Source organism: Penicillium chrysogenum, assembly GCF_028827035.1.
Source record: "Penicillium chrysogenum strain IBT 35668 chromosome Unknown utg000001l_segment0_segment0, whole genome shotgun sequence".
Taxonomy (NCBI): domain Eukaryota; kingdom Fungi; phylum Ascomycota; class Eurotiomycetes; order Eurotiales; family Aspergillaceae; genus Penicillium; species Penicillium chrysogenum.
Genome location: NW_026622749.1, coordinates 4,374,356 through 4,394,074, shown reverse-complemented (window position 1 = coordinate 4,394,074; position 19,719 = coordinate 4,374,356). Strand labels below are relative to the sequence as shown.

The 19,719-nt window shown below is 49.0% G+C and overlaps 7 protein-coding genes across 7 annotated transcripts; 5 read left to right on the top strand and 2 right to left on the bottom strand.

Moving 5' to 3' along the window:
• Window positions 1–849: 849 nt before the first annotated feature.
• On the top strand, window positions 850–2,421 carry N7489_001753 (uncharacterized protein; the record flags this gene model as incomplete). The annotated part of the gene is made up of 1 exon (XM_056707508.1): window positions 850–2,421. One exon carries the CDS (start codon window positions 850–852, stop codon window positions 2,419–2,421), a length of 1,572 nt encoding a protein of 523 aa, XP_056571810.1.
• Window positions 2,422–3,407: 986 nt separating this feature from the next.
• On the top strand, window positions 3,408–3,719 carry N7489_001752 (uncharacterized protein; the record flags this gene model as incomplete). The annotated part of the gene is made up of 2 exons (XM_056707507.1): window positions 3,408–3,500; window positions 3,552–3,719. The coding sequence occupies 2 exons, from the start codon at window positions 3,408–3,410 to the stop codon at window positions 3,717–3,719; spliced, it is 261 nt and encodes an 86-aa protein (XP_056571809.1).
• Window positions 3,720–4,137: 418 nt separating this feature from the next.
• Window positions 4,138–7,502, bottom strand: N7489_001751 (vacuolar protein sorting-associated protein 54; the record flags this gene model as incomplete). Its single annotated transcript, XM_056707506.1, has 3 exons — window positions 4,138–4,333; window positions 4,388–7,223; window positions 7,274–7,502. The coding sequence occupies 3 exons, from the start codon at window positions 7,500–7,502 to the stop codon at window positions 4,138–4,140; spliced, it is 3,261 nt and encodes a 1,086-aa protein (XP_056571808.1).
• A 480-nt stretch (window positions 7,503–7,982) lies between these two features.
• Window positions 7,983–10,308, top strand: N7489_001750 (MCM DNA helicase complex subunit MCM5; the record flags this gene model as incomplete). Its single annotated transcript, XM_056707505.1, has 4 exons — window positions 7,983–8,119; window positions 8,174–8,300; window positions 8,355–9,757; window positions 9,816–10,308. 4 exons carry the CDS (start codon window positions 7,983–7,985, stop codon window positions 10,306–10,308), a joined length of 2,160 nt encoding a protein of 719 aa, XP_056571807.1.
• Window positions 10,309–11,045: 737 nt separating this feature from the next.
• N7489_001749 (uncharacterized protein) lies at window positions 11,046–11,345 on the bottom strand (the record flags this gene model as incomplete). The annotated part of the gene is made up of 1 exon (XM_056707504.1): window positions 11,046–11,345. One exon carries the CDS (start codon window positions 11,343–11,345, stop codon window positions 11,046–11,048), a length of 300 nt encoding a protein of 99 aa, XP_056571806.1.
• A 498-nt stretch (window positions 11,346–11,843) lies between these two features.
• N7489_001748 (CVNH domain-containing protein) lies at window positions 11,844–12,257 on the top strand (the record flags this gene model as incomplete). Its single annotated transcript, XM_056707503.1, has 2 exons — window positions 11,844–11,976; window positions 12,070–12,257. 2 exons carry the CDS (start codon window positions 11,844–11,846, stop codon window positions 12,255–12,257), a joined length of 321 nt encoding a protein of 106 aa, XP_056571805.1.
• Window positions 12,258–12,867: 610 nt separating this feature from the next.
• On the top strand, window positions 12,868–13,826 carry N7489_001747 (uncharacterized protein; the record flags this gene model as incomplete). The annotated part of the gene is made up of 2 exons (XM_056707502.1): window positions 12,868–13,514; window positions 13,565–13,826. 2 exons carry the CDS (start codon window positions 12,868–12,870, stop codon window positions 13,824–13,826), a joined length of 909 nt encoding a protein of 302 aa, XP_056571804.1.
• Window positions 13,827–19,719: the final 5,893 nt, after the last annotated feature.

Sequence of the window (19,719 nt, the reverse complement as noted above, 5' to 3'; positions counted from 1 at the left end):
GCTGGAGCCAAATGACATCATCTGACCTTCTCCACCGAACGAAGGGACCCGCCAGAGCTCTGATCGTCCTAACGGCCATGTTGAATGGCCGATATCACCGCTAACATGGCTAGTGGCTTGAAATGGCTTACCACTTCCATTTATTGGGACACGCGGACCATGCTGGAGGGAATGATCATCTTGGCAATCCAATTTCCTCATTGGGGTTGAAATATACCTATACTGTACAACGTTGAAGATGCAAACTACTTTTTTTTTGTACAACATTGTGTTCCTTGTCTTCTATCCATCCCTTCTTCTGGTCAGGAATATCTCCGATATCCTGTGATCTCTGACCTAACTCAAGCTACCTGTGCACCTGATGCTATCTCTATATCAAAACTGCCCACGGATAGATTCAGCAGAAGGACTCCAGCATGATAAGACCACATGTCTTTTACCTGCACTCTAGCCACTAGCTACCTACATGGGTAGGCAGTAGCACAGCAGTTGATTCATAATAGTAGAGACACCTGGGCACTTGGTAAACAAAGGATCGATCGTTGACAAATTCATCAACAAAGAATGTCAAAAGCCTCAAATCTGTGTTTGTGCCCATCCTCATTGTAAGTGAGATGGAGTCCAGTTCTCATGCGCGTAGACAATGTTGTGTCACTTGTTCGAAATGCATCAACTGAAAGACTCATTGATGTCGATCTCGGAGGTACCAGTATACTATTCCAGAAATATATAAAAGCTGAGCGAGATGAGACCTGAAGAAAGTGAGATCTTCTGCAGTCTCCCGGCCTCCAGCACCTCTCCCTTCTAATCAACCCGAGTTCTGAGCTTCGATTACCCATCGCATCAAGCATGGCTGAAAAGAAGAAGGGACGCAAGCGGTCCAAGATCAAACGTTGGCTGAGAAGCTGGGTCTTCACTCCGCTGGGCAACGTGAAGATCAAGCTGATCAACAAGGTCGAGCGGAAGCGTCGAAGCATTCCGGACTGGGATCTGAAACGAATTGTTTCTGGGGCTCTCACTGATCGATGTCCGTGTCGCTTCTTTCGGGACCGCAATGATCGCCAGGCATCGAGCCCAGGACAGAGGTCCCCGCTCGAGACGGATTATCCCCGTGATCCCCGTGGAAGCTGGCGAGGGAATGAGCATTATGTGCTGAGAGCCATGAATCCGGACATGTCTGTTTCGAGTAGTGAAGATGGGAAGTCTGGGGAATTAGGCCCTATTTCTGTATTTCAAGTTGATAGGAATGTGTACGAACTCTCTGCACTTGGGGCAATGAGCCCGGACTTACCTGCCGAGTCGAGTGGTGAAGAAAAGCAATGTGGGCAGTCCCATTCCGCTTTAGCCGAGTCCGATGTTGGGATGGTCAATCTCCCGGTTGAAGAGCTGGCTCCTCAACTCCCTGCTTTGTATTTCATACATCAACCCGATCCACCGTTATGCTGTCTCATCACCTCAGCGCTTCGAGGCTGCAGTTCACCAGTTCTTTTCGAGAACGGTATCTGTTCCTATACACACTCCTCACACGGTATTGAACCAGCGATTCAACATACACCCTCATCAGATATGCCACGATCATCCATCAATAGGACTCAGCCCCGGATGACCACCGCGGAATTCCTCATCCGGCAGACACAGAGAAAGGAAAATGCCCTTGCGAGCAACCGGTATATCTCGCGGTTTGCTCCCCTACAACGCCAACCACTTATCACTCGAAAAAAGTGCAATGCCACCACCAATACGCGGAACGATGCCCTATCGTCAATTCCCTTAGAGACATCCCATGATGTGAAAACACCAGTGCAACACCCACCATACATTCTCCGCCGTAAAATGCTAAACGGCCCATTACCTCCCCTGCCTTCTTCGACATCCAGCTCCAACCAAGCCACTACCTCATCCACCCCCCGTTCGTCACCTAGTCCAGCAGCCGATGATTTCCCACAGTACCCTGACCGACCAACGTCGATGTGCGGTGGCTGTCTAGCAGGACGGCACCGTGCTCTCCACAGTCATCCCTATCATCATGGTGACAACAGCCCCCAATTCGGAAACCACCCGCTCCCATACCCACTTAGTCCCCGAGAACTATCTCGTCTTGCGATTGACGTTGACGGGCTCCCAACTTCTCTCAGGTCTGGTCCGCAGTGCAGGCACTGCTCGAACCGTTGGTCTGGGCACGTCTCTCCCCCAGTGTTGATTGGTGCTCGAGCGTTGAATCTTGTCTCCTCCTCCTTCCCAGATACCTCGCCTGACTCCCCTTGGGCTGGTCCTGTAGGTGACAATAGCTTCTATGCTACCTCTGCAGAGAACTTGCCTTTGGTTATCGACCCTGATCACATCGATGAGAGTGTTGGTTTATCTGGCTTGGAAATGTGCTTAATTGCTGGATCGGCCGCACGAACACGCAGGTACCGTTGACGAGGAATTTGGTGCCGACATTCAGTCAGATTCAATTTGCGAATACCCTTTCCTATCTTTTTTGATGTTTCCTGAGTTGGCTTTGGTTTACTTATGGCTGCGTGTTAATGTTTTGTCAGATTCATCTTGGAGCTATGATTGAAATTTCCCAAGGAATATCATGAATCGTAAAAAGAAATAGATTACCTTTCCATGTCAATCCTGTTCCTGAGTATTACTCATTCACTTAATCCTCCTTCCAAGGTTTGGTGCTGCTGTCTGACAACCTTGGAATGGCTAATGGACTGACGTCACCAGATTGTATATCCATATCCACCTCTATCTAGCTCTGGCTACCGGATATATCGACATGTCCTGGTCTATGTACCAACTATTCAAGCCATGGAAGTGCCAGAAACTTCGATTCACCACCTCGCACGATGTGGCTTAATATACTGCTGGAACCACAACTGGTTACGATCAGATTTGGCTGTTGTAACCAGAACACAGTGAATCCATCTCCTTCCGCCATATTTCCACTAGACACGCGATTTTAGTATAGTACTTACGATTGTAAATGGTATCCTAGATATTAATGCGTTCTAAAGCGCATTCGTACATGTAGACGGCGGAAAATAGGAAGGTATAATCTCCGTGCAGTTCTATCTTCCATGCAACGTACAAGTTGCACATTCCCTACCGACCACAACATTAACTGTCTAATAACTAGAAACTAGGTACTAATTAGTCTGTTGATCTCCCGAGGTCTGCAATTCCATTTTCTAGAGTTGCAAGGCAATCGAATAAAGATCTTGATCCAACGGCCATGAAGTCATATTCCCCACTATGATTTCAGCATGCTGTCACAACTCCCGATCTCAACCATAAACTATAAGACCATCAAACATTCTTCTCTCTATTCCCACACAGAAAACCTCACTCCTACACAAACGCCACATCCAAACTTCTCAACCTTCTCAGCTCTACCTCAACTTCAATTCGTCAAAATGGTTCGCGGCGCAGAATACGACAACGGTGTCCCCCAGAGCGATAACCCTATCGAGAACGGTCCCAACAAGGCCCACGGAGTCGGCGATGAGGTACGTTACTTGCACTTTTACTATCTGTGACAGCTCCTAATGCATCTACAGCCCGCAGACATGACCCATCCACACAAGGTCGCCCCTATGCCAGAGCAGACTAGCTCCGGCCGCAATGTTCACCCTGGTTTGCCTACCGCTGGTGAACCTCACCCTCAGGGTGGTACTGCGAAGCCTATTACCCTCGATGAGAAGAATACTGCTGGCACTGGAAAATAAGTGATTGATACAAGTCTACGGGGGTGATGATTCTCTATGATTACGATGGTCCCTGGTGATTTTTTCGAAGTGCATACATCATGAATGATACACGATATCCTCGAGTTATGAAATTTCAATGGTGCTTCTTGTGATTAGCAGGATGAGTGAAGTAAGGTACGCGAACGTGACAATCTCAGGTTTAGTCACCGTCTAATGCGTAATATGAAATGTGCTGGAGATATTAGAATGAAAATCACGTCTGCTCTTATTCATATCCACAAACTCCGGGCTAGCTTTATGAATGCAAGTGGTAGACAAATATGTGGTGGCGGCAAATGACGAGAAGTGTACAGCTGGGGAATGAGCGCGCAGGCAGGAAAGGAACATGCAGGAACAAAATTATATGTATAATGGTAAAGGGCGATGGGAATGGAAGTCAGGATTTGGTAGAATCAGAGCCATCGTCCTGATCTTCTTGCTTCTCACTAGGTGTCTCGGACTTCTCAGGTTCGTTGGTATTAGTATTGGCAATGGTCTTGGCCTGCACAACTTCGAGCAGCTTGTCGCCAATTTCACTGGCGCCTTCGATTTTGCTCAGTTTGCTTCGGAAATGCTCGACGTCGGCTTGCATCCTGCTTGTGCGATTAGTATTACCCATGAGCGGGGTTCGAGTAGCCCAAACTGACCTCTTCTTTCCAGCCTCGGTCTGCACGTCGGCCTCCTGGAAAGCCTTCGTCCATTGATCACGGTAGCTGTTGAACACAGGCACCATGATCATACTAACAGTCATGTCTGGAAGATGCTTGCTCAAGACCCGGTGCAGAGTACCCGTCTCCTTGGCCAAAGTCTCCATGAAAGGATTCACAGCAGATGCTCCCTTGGCATCCCAGTCGATCTTCTTCATCGCGTTCACATGGACGGAAGAGCGCGAGCTCATGATATCCACGAGCTTCTCGTGGATACCGCTCTGATGCTCCTGGCATAGCCGTTTAACTTTGTCGAACTCCGCCATCAAGGGATTCGCCTGTCCGTGACGACGGACAAACTCCCGTACGTACGGCACTAAAGCAATAACGAAGCTTAATGCTTGTGATGACAGCGCGAGATGCTTAGTTGTGATGTTCTTCAGGCCTGCACTACGCGTAGCGCCGGCCCCAAGAATCAACTGCGATGACCGCGAGTTGAACAGTTTTAGGATATCTAGTAGGTGCGGCGCAATGTCCTGGATCATGCTAGGGATATTCGACATGAGGAAGTCGAACTCCTCAATGCTGCGCATCACGGCAACTGCAGAGTCCGGCAGGATGTATTTCTGCTCGTCGATGACGGCGCTGCGAACCTTGGACTTATCAGTACCGTTTTCAGCTAGCTTGGCTTGCTCGTTTCCATCCGGCTGAATCCAGATCTTGGAAACTTCAAGCCAGGCGTCGACGTCTTTGGTGCTTGCATCGAGAATCCTACTAAGAACGGTGTTCTCAGCATCCCCGAAATCGCGTGCATCCCATCGATCGGCATCCATGACACTGACAATTTGATGGCGCTGACTATCACCGAAACGGGTAATGAAATCGCGGATTTGATTTCCGACGATGGTCTTCAGAGCAGTACCACTACGTCCCGAGATGGCCTCACATTCATCGGCAAACAGGCGATTAAGGGTGAAGTACCTAAGGAATTCCTCCTTGGAAAGCTGGGCGGTTTGTTCAGACCGTACCTTCAACACCTTTGTTATCTGGGATTGGGCAATGTCAACTGCCTGACCGAGCAGACTCGACATATCCAAAACCTGCAGAATCTCATCCTGCGCCAGATCAGAGGCTGTCGGCCCGATCTGTGGAGACTTCATAGCCTGATCGATACTTTGCGGGTTGGGGCTTCGTGGTGGTGACCTGACAGTAGGCGAGTTTCCTAAGCCACTAGCAATATCCAGAAGGACTTTGACTTGGACGCTGAGTCGCCTTAGCGATTCGCTAATCCCGGTGTAGACATTCATCAACATCGCATAAGCATCATCCGAGTCGAGAGCACGCAGATTACGAGCAAGGATTGATGACTTCTCCTGCTGGCTCAGCTGATGACCGCCATGTGTTGATAATGACACCATAGATTCATTATCATCATCACTAGAACTGGGAAGGTGTTTGCGAATAAGGCCCTTCATTTCTCGTAAGACAGCGGTTTTGAAAGAAGTTGCCGCGGACATCGTATAGTGAGCACGCGCGAGTCCGTTGAGCTGAGTGTTCAATTGGGATCGCAACTCGTTATCGAAGTCCATATAGGCAGGCGATAACGATAGGCCAGACCGCTGACCACCTCGCTGCCGTTGGAATGAGTTTCCCCAGCGCTGCAGTGTCACATTCGATGGTACAGTTTGGACATGCTGTCGTAAATCTCCCAACAGGTCATTCAAGAACCGACTCTCATAGCCTATACCAATCCGTTGGCGGAGCTGTGCGAGGTCATCTGATGCTCCCGCCAGGGCGTTGAGGCCTCGCAGGTCGATAATGCGTCTAGGGGCACCCTCCTCGTCCTCCGAAGCCGCACGGTCGGGGAGCTTTTCGCCGGCCATAAGTTTTTCGACTTCCTCCAGACCATCGGCGGCTTCCTCGATGTCGCCCTGCTCTACCAATCCTTCGCAACGAGAGACAGATTCGACCACATCGCGAAGCTGAGCCACGGCAGCTGCCAGCATTCGTACGTTTTCCCTTCGCCGTCTCAAATTGACAATTTTTAGACCGCCAAGAGCCATTTCTTTATCGATTTTCTGCAAGTCCCTTCTCAGTACCTGTATCCGGTTGACCGAATCGGCAGCTTCCGCGTGCAATTCTCGGAGAGATCCCAGGGCCGTGAAGAAGGATTTCGACGCCGTTGAGATAGATGAAATAAGATGTATCTCCACAGTATCCATGTACCATGATAGCTTTTCTTGCAGAATAGCGTTAGTTGCTAATGCTTTTCTTCCCGTTTGTACTGGCCCCGCAACTAATCCATTGGCGTTGTCGTCCTTAGTCGGCGGCCTCGGCGGCCTCACCACATCTGATTTCTCTGATATGACATCGAACGTACGGGGATTTTCTAGATGAAAGCCCTCTTCGAAATAAACCGGAGGGATGGTGGATAGAGGAGTAACTGCGGGGGCGCGACCACGGCCAGTGGAGGGGCGTCGGCCGCGATATGGCGAAGATGATCTTGAACCGGTCGACATAACCGAAGACCGTCGCTCGGGGGACCATGGCATTAATGAATCGCGATCTTTTTCGGAATCTGGCTTAGGAGATTTGGCAGCCTGCGCCGATAGTGTATCGTCCGCTGTGCCTTCTTTCGGTTGTTGAAACACATCGTACAAAGTGCCGACTTGGGACAGATATGGCTGGAAGACCTTTGCATCCACATGCTTGATATTCGTCAGAGTCACCGGCGGGATATCGCGAGACGTAGGGGCCTTGAAGCAGGCGGAGGACGTGGCACTGCCGGTTGTGAGACCGGTGCGGACGATTGGGGGCTGGAGGAGGGTCGAAATGGCTATGTGGACATGTTAGTCATCGAGTAATTGGGAATTCCGAGGTACGAACCATTCTGCCCGGACTCTGCAACAGACTCTGAGATTGAGCCATGGTAGTGAGAAGAGTCCAAGACACCTCCAATGCTCACGATCGAGCTCGCGGTTGATCCCCTCCTCAGGGGGAACCGCTGAGGGGCCACACGCGGAGACTCCAGCTGACTCGCTGAATAAGAAATTGAAGGCGACGAGACCCCAGATGCCAAGCTGTCAATTGACTTTCGCGGACTGGTTGACGACATGGCTGTCACGAGCCGGATCGGACAGCCACCGAGGGAGGGTCGATCGTTGATATGTTCCGTGTTATCTGATCATGACAGTGGATAAAGTCCTGACTTGTAGAGCTCTGACAGGCTCAGGTAATGGATCTAAAGCTGATCAAATCAGCCTCTGTGATTCACGACTTTGGTCCGATATCACTCAGGTCCTGGGCGCAGAATGGCTGTGATGTGGCTTTGTTTCCATCAAGCTGGTCATGGCTCCCCAATCCGCCAATGCGCTAACGCCGGGCCTGCGGTTCCCCGTGCTGACTCAGACCCTTCTTGCCTTAGGCCATCATTCTGCTAACTTTGATGCCTCAGGCGTCAGATGACTAAGAAACCACTTAACGCGTGAATCCTCGACGCGTCGCGTTGGTGCCACGCTAACCAAAAGTTCTTGAAGCCTCCCTTCCGCCAAATCATCAACCCCCCCAACCTGCCACATTTGCGGTCCTCTACACTATGGATAGACGCACCCCCTATACCTTGAGCGTACTTGCGCCTAGCACAAATGGCGCTGATGAGGATCGCACGACTATTCAAAACCGCCTTCGGGAGTTCGTGCTAGAATTCCAGCTGGATAATGCATTCGTCTACCGGTACGCATCCCACCACTGTGAGGATCCAATCGGGGCTAATTTATGATACAACAGTGACCAATTACGGCAAAATGCCCTCGTTAAACAATACTACTGTGATATTGACATTGCCCACCTCATTTCCTACAACGAAGAATTGGCCCACAAACTCACCACGGAGCCCGGCGATATTATCCCTCTCGTAGGTCTTTATCTTCGATCCTGGTGATCTTTCGTCCTTGCTAACCCGAAGTAGTTCGAGTTGGCCCTGAAGCAATGTACTGCACGGATTATCTACCCCGGGCAGCGCGATATCACACTACCCTCCCACCAGCTGCTCCTACACTCCTCAGCATCGCACATCTCAATCCGTGATCTCAATGCCACCAACATCTCTCACCTCGTTCGCATCCCTGGCATTGTGATCGGAGCTTCAACAATCTCTTCAAAATCAACGATCATTCATGTTCGTTGCAAGGGCTGCGATCACAGCGAGAACATCCACGTCGATGGTGGCTTCTCTGGCCTCACGCTGCCGCGTCGCTGCGGTCGACCCAGGGTTGAGAGTGATCAACCCAACGAGCAATGTCCATTGGATCCTTACGTGGTTCACCACGAGAAATGTCAATTTGTGGACCAGCAAGTCCTCAAGCTTCAAGAAGCCCCCGACCAGGTGCCAGTGGGTGAGATGCCGCGACACGTTCTTATTTCGGCCGATCGCTACCTTGCCAACCGAGTTGTCCCTGGCTCTCGTTGCACCGTCATGGGCATCTTCTCTATCTACCAAGCGAAGGGTGTCAAGAAGGAGGCTGCCGTGGCTATCCGCAACCCCTATCTCCGCGCAGTGGGAATCACATCCGACCTTGACCAGACAGCAAAGGGCAACTCAGTCTTCTCTGAGGAGGAAGAACAAGAATTCTTGGAGCTCAGCCGGAGGCCCGACTTGTATGATGCTCTCGCTCGAAGCATTGCCCCGTCTATCTATGGAAACGCGGATATGAAGAAAGCCATCGTGTGTCTGCTGATGGGTGGATCAAAGAAGATCCTTCCTGACGGAATGAAGCTTCGTGGTGATATTAACGTGCTGATGCTGGGTGATCCCGGTACTGCCAAATCTCAGCTTTTGAAGTTTGTCGAGAAGGCTGCTCCTATCGCCATCTACACCTCTGGAAAAGGTTCTTCCGCTGCTGGTTTGACAGCCTCTGTGCAGCGAGACCAGACCACTCGCGAGTTCTACCTCGAAGGTGGTGCCATGGTGCTTGCTGATGGTGGTGTTGTGTGTATTGATGAGTTTGACAAGATGCGTGACGAAGACCGAGTTGCCATTCATGAAGCCATGGAACAGCAGACCATCTCTATTGCCAAGGCTGGCATTACCACCATTCTCAACTCGAGAACGTCCGTACTGGCCGCAGCCAACCCTATCTTTGGTCGTTACGATGATCTCAAGACCCCCGGCGAGAACATCGATTTCCAAACCACTATCCTGTCCCGTTTCGATATGATCTTCGTCGTCCGCGACGAACACGAGCGCGGGCGTGACGAGAAGATTGCACGTCACGTCATGGGTGTGCACATGGGTGGTCGCGGTGTGGAAGAGCAGGTGGAGGCCGAAATTCCCGTTGAGCAGATGAAGCGCTACATCAGCTACTGTCGCAGGTACGTTTACAGTTATGGCCGATTTGAACTGCTATATCCATACTAACATCCCGTGTAGTCGTTGTGCGCCCCGTCTCTCGCCCGAAGCTGCAGAAAAGCTTTCGTCCCACTTCGTCTCCATCCGCAAGCAAGTCCACCGTGCCGAGATGGAATCCAACGCTCGGTCATCGATCCCCATCACCGTCCGTCAACTCGAGGCCATTGTCCGTATTTCCGAGTCCCTTGCCAAACTTTCTCTCTCCCCCGTCGCCACAGAAGCCCACGTGGACGAGGCCATCCGCCTGTTCCTCGCATCCACCATGGACGCGATTACCCAGGGTGAGGGCCAAGGCAGCAAGGAACTCATGGAGCAGAGTAGCAAGATTGAAGACGAGTTGAAGCGTCGCCTTCCTATTGGTTGGAGCACAAGCTTGGCCACTCTGCGCCGTGACTTTGTCGATGGCAAGAACTATACCGAGCAAGCACTTAATCGTGCACTGGTGGTCTTGCAGCGACGTGACACCATCCAGATCCGTTCTGGTGGATCTCAAATCTACCGGAATGGGGTTTAGTCTGTGACTTATTATGATTCTAATGTGTTTCTGTTGATACACCTATGTGCTGTGGGAAAGGTTGATTCTGTGCATCTGTTGAACTTGTATGGGAGTTTGCAAGTGGTGTTAGGGGTGTTTGATATTGGGGGTCTGAGGATATTTCTGAGATCAATGCATACATATTCTTTTCTCGATTTTCTTGATTTTACACTTGATTTTCTAATTCATCTAGGACGTGGGTGGCACCTTCCCTCTGTCGCAGCTTCTCTTTTGGACGAAGACTCGTCGCCGACCCCAGTTCCTTCCTCAGCCACTGGGAAAATATAAATTCCCCCTCCTCCCCCTCCCCCCCAGTTTCTCTCTTCTTCTTTCTTTCTTTTCTGGAAGGTTCCCTTGATGATTTCCATTCTTCCTGGCCCTGTTATGTGCCAACCTTGTGGGCTTTACGACACTTGACGCTGTCTTTGCTTGTCTGCACTTTGTCTCCACCCTGTATGTTTAGAATGAATAAAGCGTTTGTGAACCTGATCCCTCAATTGCAAACACTTAGAATATCCGTGGATGTATCAGGGTGACTGTAGTTTAATTCTTCCCCGAATTCTTTTCTCCAAAAGCAGAAACCGATATTTCAGACGATGTGTTGTCCTTGGCGATAATCCACCCCTCCACTTGATTCTTACCCCTCCAAAGACCCCTCCAAGTCACAGGGCTAGCCTTATCCAGCCACAGGTCCACTCAACGCCACTGTTGGTGAATTACCCCTGCTCAATACCGACTGCCAAGGACTGGCAATATGAGGCTGCGTCCCCAAACTGGCTTGGCACAGCATCAGCCCCGGTCGACTGCGTTGTCCTCATTAGGCACCAGCGTTTCTCCTCGGTCGGTTCGATACCCATTGGCCATGTGTGGCCCGCATCCTGTGGCTGTTCTCTAAAGCTGTCATGGAATCTTGCAGCCTTGGCGTCCATGCACAGTGCAACATCAGGGCATGTCGCTCCGAATGCTGTGGCTAAGGACTGTGCGAGATGCCGCCATGCGCCACGATAAGTGGGCATCAAACCGGTGTGCTCTGTAGTCCTTTGAGCCGAAATAACCAGCCAAGATGACTGCCTCGGATGTTGACACTGCTCTGATCCACCCACTGACGTGTACGGGCGTAGTGGATATCCCCATTCTGCCCTCTCCACACCTCTACAACCGACTCGCTGGGTTTCTTTGTCTCGGAAGACATCCCCGTTTGTACGGAGTACGTTGTACACTCTCCCCGCTTTGCCAATGTCGGTCCTTCCAATGAGTACCCCACCTGTGCCACTGCCATGGCGCAATCGAGACGCAGTGCGACGAATTAGTCCGGGACAAGTGTCAGACAAGAACTGGGGGCTGCCGCGCGATTCCTTGTGTAAGTCCAGATCGCGATTCGGGGTATATCGGCCTCGCCAGATGGGGTATATAAGAAGAACCCCTCTTCCCCTCGTCTACTTCCGCCGTTCAGCAGGTTTATGATCCATACTCTCTACACTCTACTCTGCATTCTTCTCTCCCAAATCGACACCATGAGCTTCCACGAAACCGCTTCCCACATCGAGCTTGAGGATGGTCACATTCTCAAGGCTGTTCTTCGCAACGAGGAGGGTGATGAACAAGAGTCCACCCTTGATCTCAATGACCACATTGGAAATGACAATGGTATGTTTCTCGTCCATTCTGGTCTTTGTCTATGCATCCCACCTCATATCTGCGTCGACTTTGTGACACTAGTCGATCTAACTCGTTCGGTAGGACACTTCCACTGGGACGGCGGGGACTTCCACTCCAGTGCGGAGGATGTCAGCTTCGACCGCGAAGGAGATGACGAGATCCCTGTTCTAAGGGCTCGTTTGCATGATGTTGAGGGCGAGTTGCAAGATGCGGATATCAACCTGGCCGAGCGCATTGGGAATGATAATGGAAACTTGGTCTTCAACTAGTGGGGTTAGATGGACGTCAGCTCTGGGCATCACTCTTGTCGTTGTTGCTATGGCCCGGTACAAATGTGATAAACATGGCGAACATCTGACAAGCTCTTACTGTTGTTGTTGGTATGATGACCTGTGATGATTGGTTTCTGTGGCCTTAATTCTATTTCAATTTTTCCCCTTGTACTTTCTCTCCTTGTACACTCTATCTATGCCGAACGTGATAATGCCGTAGGTTGATTGAATTATTTAGCTACTTGTATATCTAGGTAGTTCAGCATTTTGTGGCAATGTCTTTTTAAACGTCTTTCTGGATGTCATTTCAGATGCCAGTCCTGTATACTTCAAGAGTTATATATACATACATTGTGTGTACCTAGCAGCTTCACCAAACAGTTCCTCGCCGCTTCCTCTTTATACAACATAGGTCAGAAGCAACAGGTGTTGATTTCTCTTGATTCCCTTTATCTTTTCCCCCTTCCTCTCTCACTCTATCTTCTTCCTTCTTGTCAATTTCTTTCTCTGTGCGTCGCTCTTTTCATCAATTGTCCCTTTTAATACCACTACTCTATCTAAATTGAGGCCGATTAAGTGGTCGGACACGGAATACGCTTCGTTGTCGATGAAGTCGGGGGCAAACTTCATCCCGCAGGCAGTGGCGTACAGTTCGTCGACGCCTGAATTGGTATTTTTAGAAGGATACCCAACACCCATCAGATCCCATTGTGGAGGGGGTGAAACACCACAATCCCCAGCAAATCACCAGCGCGCCCGGACTCCACCAGAGACCCAGCGGTCCACAGGTGGAAGAGGCCGGGATCGAAACGTTCGATCTGCAAACCCATCGCCGGAGCAAGAGGTCAACCAGCCGCAGGATCTACGCAATACGACGAGTCTAAAGCGCGAGAAATCCGACTCGAACCCGTCGGACCTTCGCCGCTCAAAAAGGAAGCGAAAGGGAGAGCGAAAAACCTGTGTCGAACTTGGGAACACAATTGTCGGCCTTATCTCAATTGCAACGCGAGGAGACACAGATGAGGTCGCTCGGCATATCTATGACCTTCCTGTGCCCCCACAGGTCTCTCGTAGACTGATACTATATGGTGATGTCTGCTTCTGTGGCTCTTCTGCCGCTGTGGAAATAAGTCTGGAAGGCCCCAACGTTGGAACTGGTGACCTTGGTGGGGATGGAACGGACTCCTCGAGAGGCGGATTTGTGGGTTCAGTGGCAGGGCCTGCAGGCTCCTCGACGGCAGTCTCAATGGCTGGGTCATTGACACAGACAGGACCCTGGTTGAGAGATTCAACAGTTCGATCAGGGCTGGTCGGTTCTGCAAATGCCGCCGCATCGTCCTTTTTCCCTCCATGTTCGACACGAACCATGTCCATACGCACGAGAGGACGATGGAGGTGATAATATTTACCGACGACATGTGGGCACTCCAGCGTTTGAATGGTACAGTCCCATACGCTGCGGAAGGAGGCCATGCCCGCATGATAAAGACAATCTTGGACAGACTACTCCTGTTGCAGGCTGTTAGCCATCTGCGCGGTCGGACTGGGTTCCGGAACGTCATGTAATGATCGTTTCTCAAATGCAGATAACCAAAAGCCCAAGAGTTCCGCTTCTATGTCAACGGCCCTCATTGCTTTTTTTTTCGTGCGAAGTATTCGCTAGGAGAATAGAGTCGACCGAATGTCGTCGGGCTGAGGCATACGCGGATGTGGGGCTAATAATCCCGTGCCATGGATCCCACGTGGGTATTGGTGGGTCTCAAACAAGATTCGACGGCAGCTCCCGACGACATAACAGAGCTTGTTTAAAGCACCCATGCATGCCTGGAGATGATGAACTCGACGGGGTATTGTTGGCAGGGGACAGTAAAAGAAAGTATAGACGGCAGGAGATAATGATTGCCAGATATGAAGCCGAGCCACCGTGTAGCAAAAAGAAAATATAAAGAAATGTGCGACCCATGTCAGATAGATCCAAAGTTAACACTTGCGTAGGTGTAGGGAGAGGGCACAGCTAAAGTAAAATTTAGATGGCAGAAGGGTGGATGGCGCCCTCTTAAAATCCAAGACCAAATCTCTTAAATCCGACCAAAACGTAAGGATTTGCATGGAAGGACCCCTTATGACTCAGTTTTATTCATTGGGATCAGTACTGCAGTAGTAGCTGATCGACCCGTGATAAGGAGGTCAGTGATGTATGTGTGACAGAAGCTACTTGTTTTGACCCCAGGTGTGCACAAAGCTTTCTGTTCCTTCTTTCTTTCTTTTTTTTTTTTTGCGTAAAGCATTTTGGGCCTGTCTTACTGCATCGCCACTTTTATTTGGAATGGGTAATAGTAATTGTAATAGAATGGTGAAGGTTGGGATAACTGATGCGTGCCTTAACGAGGTGTTTGTTAAATTTAACAGAAATGCATAAATATTAACTGAGACCGTCTTATAGCTCAGCAGCATATTCCTCTTGAGGAGGCTGGGGAAACAGAGCCTGAGCAAATTACCTTTCAGGTCGTGACAGGGAGAAAGGAAAGGAATGTAACGCTGCCTTGGGTTCGATCCCAGCAGTCCACAAACCAAGACGTCTTGGAAACCTCCTTTTTGTTTCCCTGTTATTTGGTAGATCTGCTCATATCGTATTTTATTTTTTTGGGTGTAGGACATTTCGATGAAAAGTTTACATTTGGTAGTATCAAAGGATGAAAATTTTCTATGAGAACCTTGGCTAGATGGGTGTTAAGTATAACTTAAAGGTAAGGATTTGTATGGAAGAACCCCTTGTAGCCCAGTGGTTGTTGCTATTCGCTAGCCCCTGCGGAGCTTGATAAATCGGGTCGTGATAGGGAGGTTCACGTCCGCGATACCTGGTTGGATCCCCGGATTGCTCAAACCTAAGGGTGGTTTCCAATACCTTTATTTTTTATTTTTTTTAAAGCCCTTCCACATTACATAATTTTATATCTGTGTTAGATTATTCCCGCCATAATTGCTGGCTATCGTAATTGATAGAACGGAGGATGAGAATGATATATGTGCCAAGTTGTTAAATTCATCGTCAGATCACATAAGCTCTCTCGAGTTATTGTGGGTCATCATGTTCATCAGCATCCCTCCATCCTTTCAGCTCTGCATCCTCAATACCAGGCGTCCTCGCTAAGCATTCTTTAGTTGACCTTAGGATATTCGCACCAATTTCTACAGCTGGATCTGGAAGACTCCCAAAGGTACGCCTACGATCTCATCGATTGGTTTCAAAAGCCACTGATGGCCTATAGTCGCACCGCTATCGAGATTCTGATGTATTTGCACGCGGGGACAATGTCCTACGGTCATCGTTTATGGTCACATAGCACGGTACGGAATTACCCTGTCAAGCTTTATCCTAATTTTGACTACCCTATACCTTGCTCCATCATCACTCAACAGGGTAGCGACGATGGCAACTACATGTGTCGATCACTGACTCCGATTAGAGAAATCCTACTCGTATAGTCAAACGCTTCAACTCAACAATGCTAAGCATCACCAACTCCCGACTGAATCCGATACTGATATTTGGGTTTACAATAGCCAGGGTCGTTGAATACATCTCTTGCCACGAAATTCCTACGTCACACAACCTCCGCCTGTATACGATGTGCGCTCTCCGGATCGTGATAATGAAAGAAACGCGGTATGAGTAGCGTCAACCGATGAATGCGTTGCTGAGTGAGTCCTGGGAGGCGACGCTGAAATCATGAGCACGCAAAGGATCAACGGTGTCTTGCTCCTTTGCTATCTAGGATCGGCGAGGACAGTGAGGTAAATGGTGACCAAAGTCTTCTGGGGGCGTTCCAGGGTTCCAAAATGGGTATCTAAGGGTGCTCGACAAGACGCGAGAATGTTGCGCGCATTTGGGTTCGGGCGAGAAGTTGGTGTACGGAAGTAGGATTAGGAGACGAGAGGGATGGGCGGGGCAAGGGAGAAGCGAGAGGTAAAAATTGTACCACAGAGATCACGTACAAGCCTCATTCCAGATGACCTCTCAAGTCGTGAGTATGGTAGATATGACGATTGTTGGCTTGTGGTGGAATAATTACAACAACATGAGTCGAAAGGGAGCAGGAAGAAAAAGAAAAAGAAAAAGAAACCCCCAAGTTTTGTCAACCCCTGGGGTCGAACCACGAATCACAACTGGAAGCAATAGCCAATGAACCAACTAGGCCATAAGGGGGTATCTTAAAAATACTTATCTTTTTTTTAAATTAACAGGATCCTATGGGTGCTAATGTAACTGATACTGCCCTTTTACGTCTCATTTCATTTAATTATAATTTAATTATATTATATTTCATCATTCATACTGCATAAGAATGAAAATGTGGCAAGGGAAAAAAAAGAAACCCCCCTGGGTTTGTCACCCCCCTGGGGTCGAACCAGGTAGCACGACAAACCTAACCTCACTCCCTTTCACGACCTGTGAGCAACGCGTTACATAGTTGGTTCAAAGAATATCATGAACGAACCAACTAAGCCATAAGCGGGTATCTTAAAAATACTTATCTTTTTTATTAATTTATAGGATCTCATTAGCGCCAAATGTAACTAATACTGCCCTTTTACTCTCATTTCACATAATTGTAATTTAATTACATTATATTTCATCATTCATACTGCATATGAATGAAAATGTAGCAAGGAAAAAAAAGAAGAAACCCCCCTGGGTTTACGTGACTCCTGGGGTCGAACCAGGGACATCCGTAACCTAACCTCACTCCCTTTCACGACCTGTGAGCAACGCGTTACATAGTTGGTTCAAGAATATCAAGAACGAACCAACTAAGCCATAAGGGGGTATCTTCAGAATATCTATCTTTTTTTAAAAATTTATAGGATCTCATTAGCGCCAAATGTAACTCAAAGTAATTTTGTGTTAATCTACAGTGTTATATTCAAAGCATACTTTTATTAGTCACTCTTTGCTTTTGCAGTCCCTACGTTCAGTTGAGGGGTCATGTTGCAGAGTGATGTTTTTGAGATGTGGCTCCACCTTGAAAATCGATTAAGTTCGAGTGTATCAGTTCGATGAACTACATACTTCAATGCCTGAGAATACTGTTGTCGTATTCAGGTGCCTTTCCATTCGCCAGGTAACAAATGTATTTTCAAATAACGAAGTTTTCTCGATATCAACCTTGGAACCCATCAGACTCTATACTTGGTTAGTCTTATGGGCCCGCGGGTCGGGCCGATCACGTGTAAAGTGCACTAGCCCTCCTACGGACTAGTCTATAACGCTATTTCCACTGCCCCCATAGGATAAGCTAAATCCTATAGCGACCTCAGGTATGTACAAATATAGACAGTATGTATGCACGTCATATTGTAGCACATGAATGCAATAGATGGACAGATTGAAGGGAGAGTGTCTGAAGTCCAAAATGAGCTGAAGGTCCTTCAACCATATCCCAGGCAACCTGTATTTTTTTCTTTTGTTCCTTCATCGCAATTCTCAACTTCTTCATCTTGTTGCAACGCTCACCAAACAGTGTCACGAACTGACAGAAAATGATTAATGGACCCTCACCCAGCCTAGGTAGGTCGCCGAATATTCGAAGCTGTGACCTGATCCCGAGTCGCTGGCCAACAGCACACGTCCACACTTTGCCGTCTAGCTCCCAGCTCATAACGCATTTTCTTAGCGCTACTGTGAATTCTACTCCCACGGGAGCTGGAGCCATCCACGTCCTTATGTCTCTCGTCAGCCAAACGCAGCCAACAAGAGGAGAGAGAACTGTCGGAGACAAGCGGGAGGTGCTGTGGAAATACGTGCATGCTTCGCTTCTGCACATGGGGATGGATTTTGGAGAGTACAGAGGAGCCCTATCTTCCACGCTAGGGGACCTATTCAAACAATGTGTATCAACAGGACCGCTACTTTTCAGTTACCTCCATGCCCCAGGGCACCTTCAATACACCTTTGAACACTTGCGATTGTCTCCTCGGACATCTTTACGGATCGCATGTATTTGGCAGAAGTTCCAGGACAAGAATTTTGCTAACCAGCTGAATCAAACCAGCCACCACCCGAAGACACTTCAAACCCTTGGTACACGAATGAGACGCCCTCGGCCTTAATGGTCTCCCATCTTTCCGCGACATTGCCGCAACTGAACGCTCGAATGGACCGCATTGCAACCCGGGAAATTGTGGAATTCCAGGAAATGGACCCACACATGAAATGTCTAATAAGGCACAAAGAAACCCCAATTCACACGGGAACTTGGCTGGTTCCTTGGGTTCGACTGAAGCTAGCAGGGACACCAATTTGCAATGGCCGGGCTTACCCATTCTTTTGAAGCTAGTCTTAACGACAGCTTGCTCCATGTGTCTGAGATACACAGAAAGGAGATTGAAGCTCCGGGCTTTGGGACAACTTTCGACCTTGCGGAACTCGTGGTCCAGCAAGGTACTTACCCGGAGCTCCATCTAAGGGCCGATGATAGATATTCTTTGGAATGAAGAGCCCCATAATATACCTAAGGGTATACAATCACAACCCACTGCGTGCAGCCCTGCCAAAGGCTCAGGATCTGGTCATACAGACCTTGAAGAGCTTGCCCAAAAGAAAAAAAGGTCTGTCTCCCGATTAGCCGTATCCTTTCTCGGACACCAAATCAAGGATTTTTCTGCATTCCCAACACACTTTACTCTGCATGCTCGCTTGCCTATTAAGCAGGCCATTCGATCTAAACCACCTGGCTATAAGGAGCCCTTCCATGCATAACTCTACATTGTGGCGGAACTTAACAGAAACCTGGCTAACGTCCCTACACATTACTGTGCAACCTTTTTATATCTCCTACCGATTTACTACGCTCGTTGGATGCTGAATAGGATCATAGGGCAGGTTTCCATTGATCCGTCTAAGGGCATCGGTAAATATAAGGCCTTCCTAGGTCTTGGTGTGAACATGGGAGCTTACGTACCGCGGATGCTGTTGGAAGAACTCTCTGTCAATAACGACCTTCTTCAGGATACAAGCTCGCTCCTGGCGTATATCACGAATTTCAATTTTCTAAGTACTCGCGATTGTAAAGAGCTCAACTTGCGCGGTTCTTTTTACTGCCACTGAATAATAAATTCCTTTCCGTTCCCACTTCGAAGAACTAAGGCTTTCTGGTCAGTTGATCCCTGTAGCACTATATCCCGAACGTATTGCAGTGTCGCATAAGTAAATGGTTAAAGGGCCGAGGTTTGAGACGAACTGCTCGAGGAGTCCTTCGCTGCAAACGTGTGCTAGGCTTGTCTCCTGTCGTCTCGCCTTACGTGTAGGTCAGAAGCAGCAGGAGCTCCTCCGTTTGTTTTCTTTTTCTTCTTCTCCCCCACACCATCGTCTCCCTTCTCATCAATTCTCTTCTCTGTCCCTCACTTGATCCATCAATCGTCCCATTTCGTACCACTACTCCACCCACCTGAACCCATT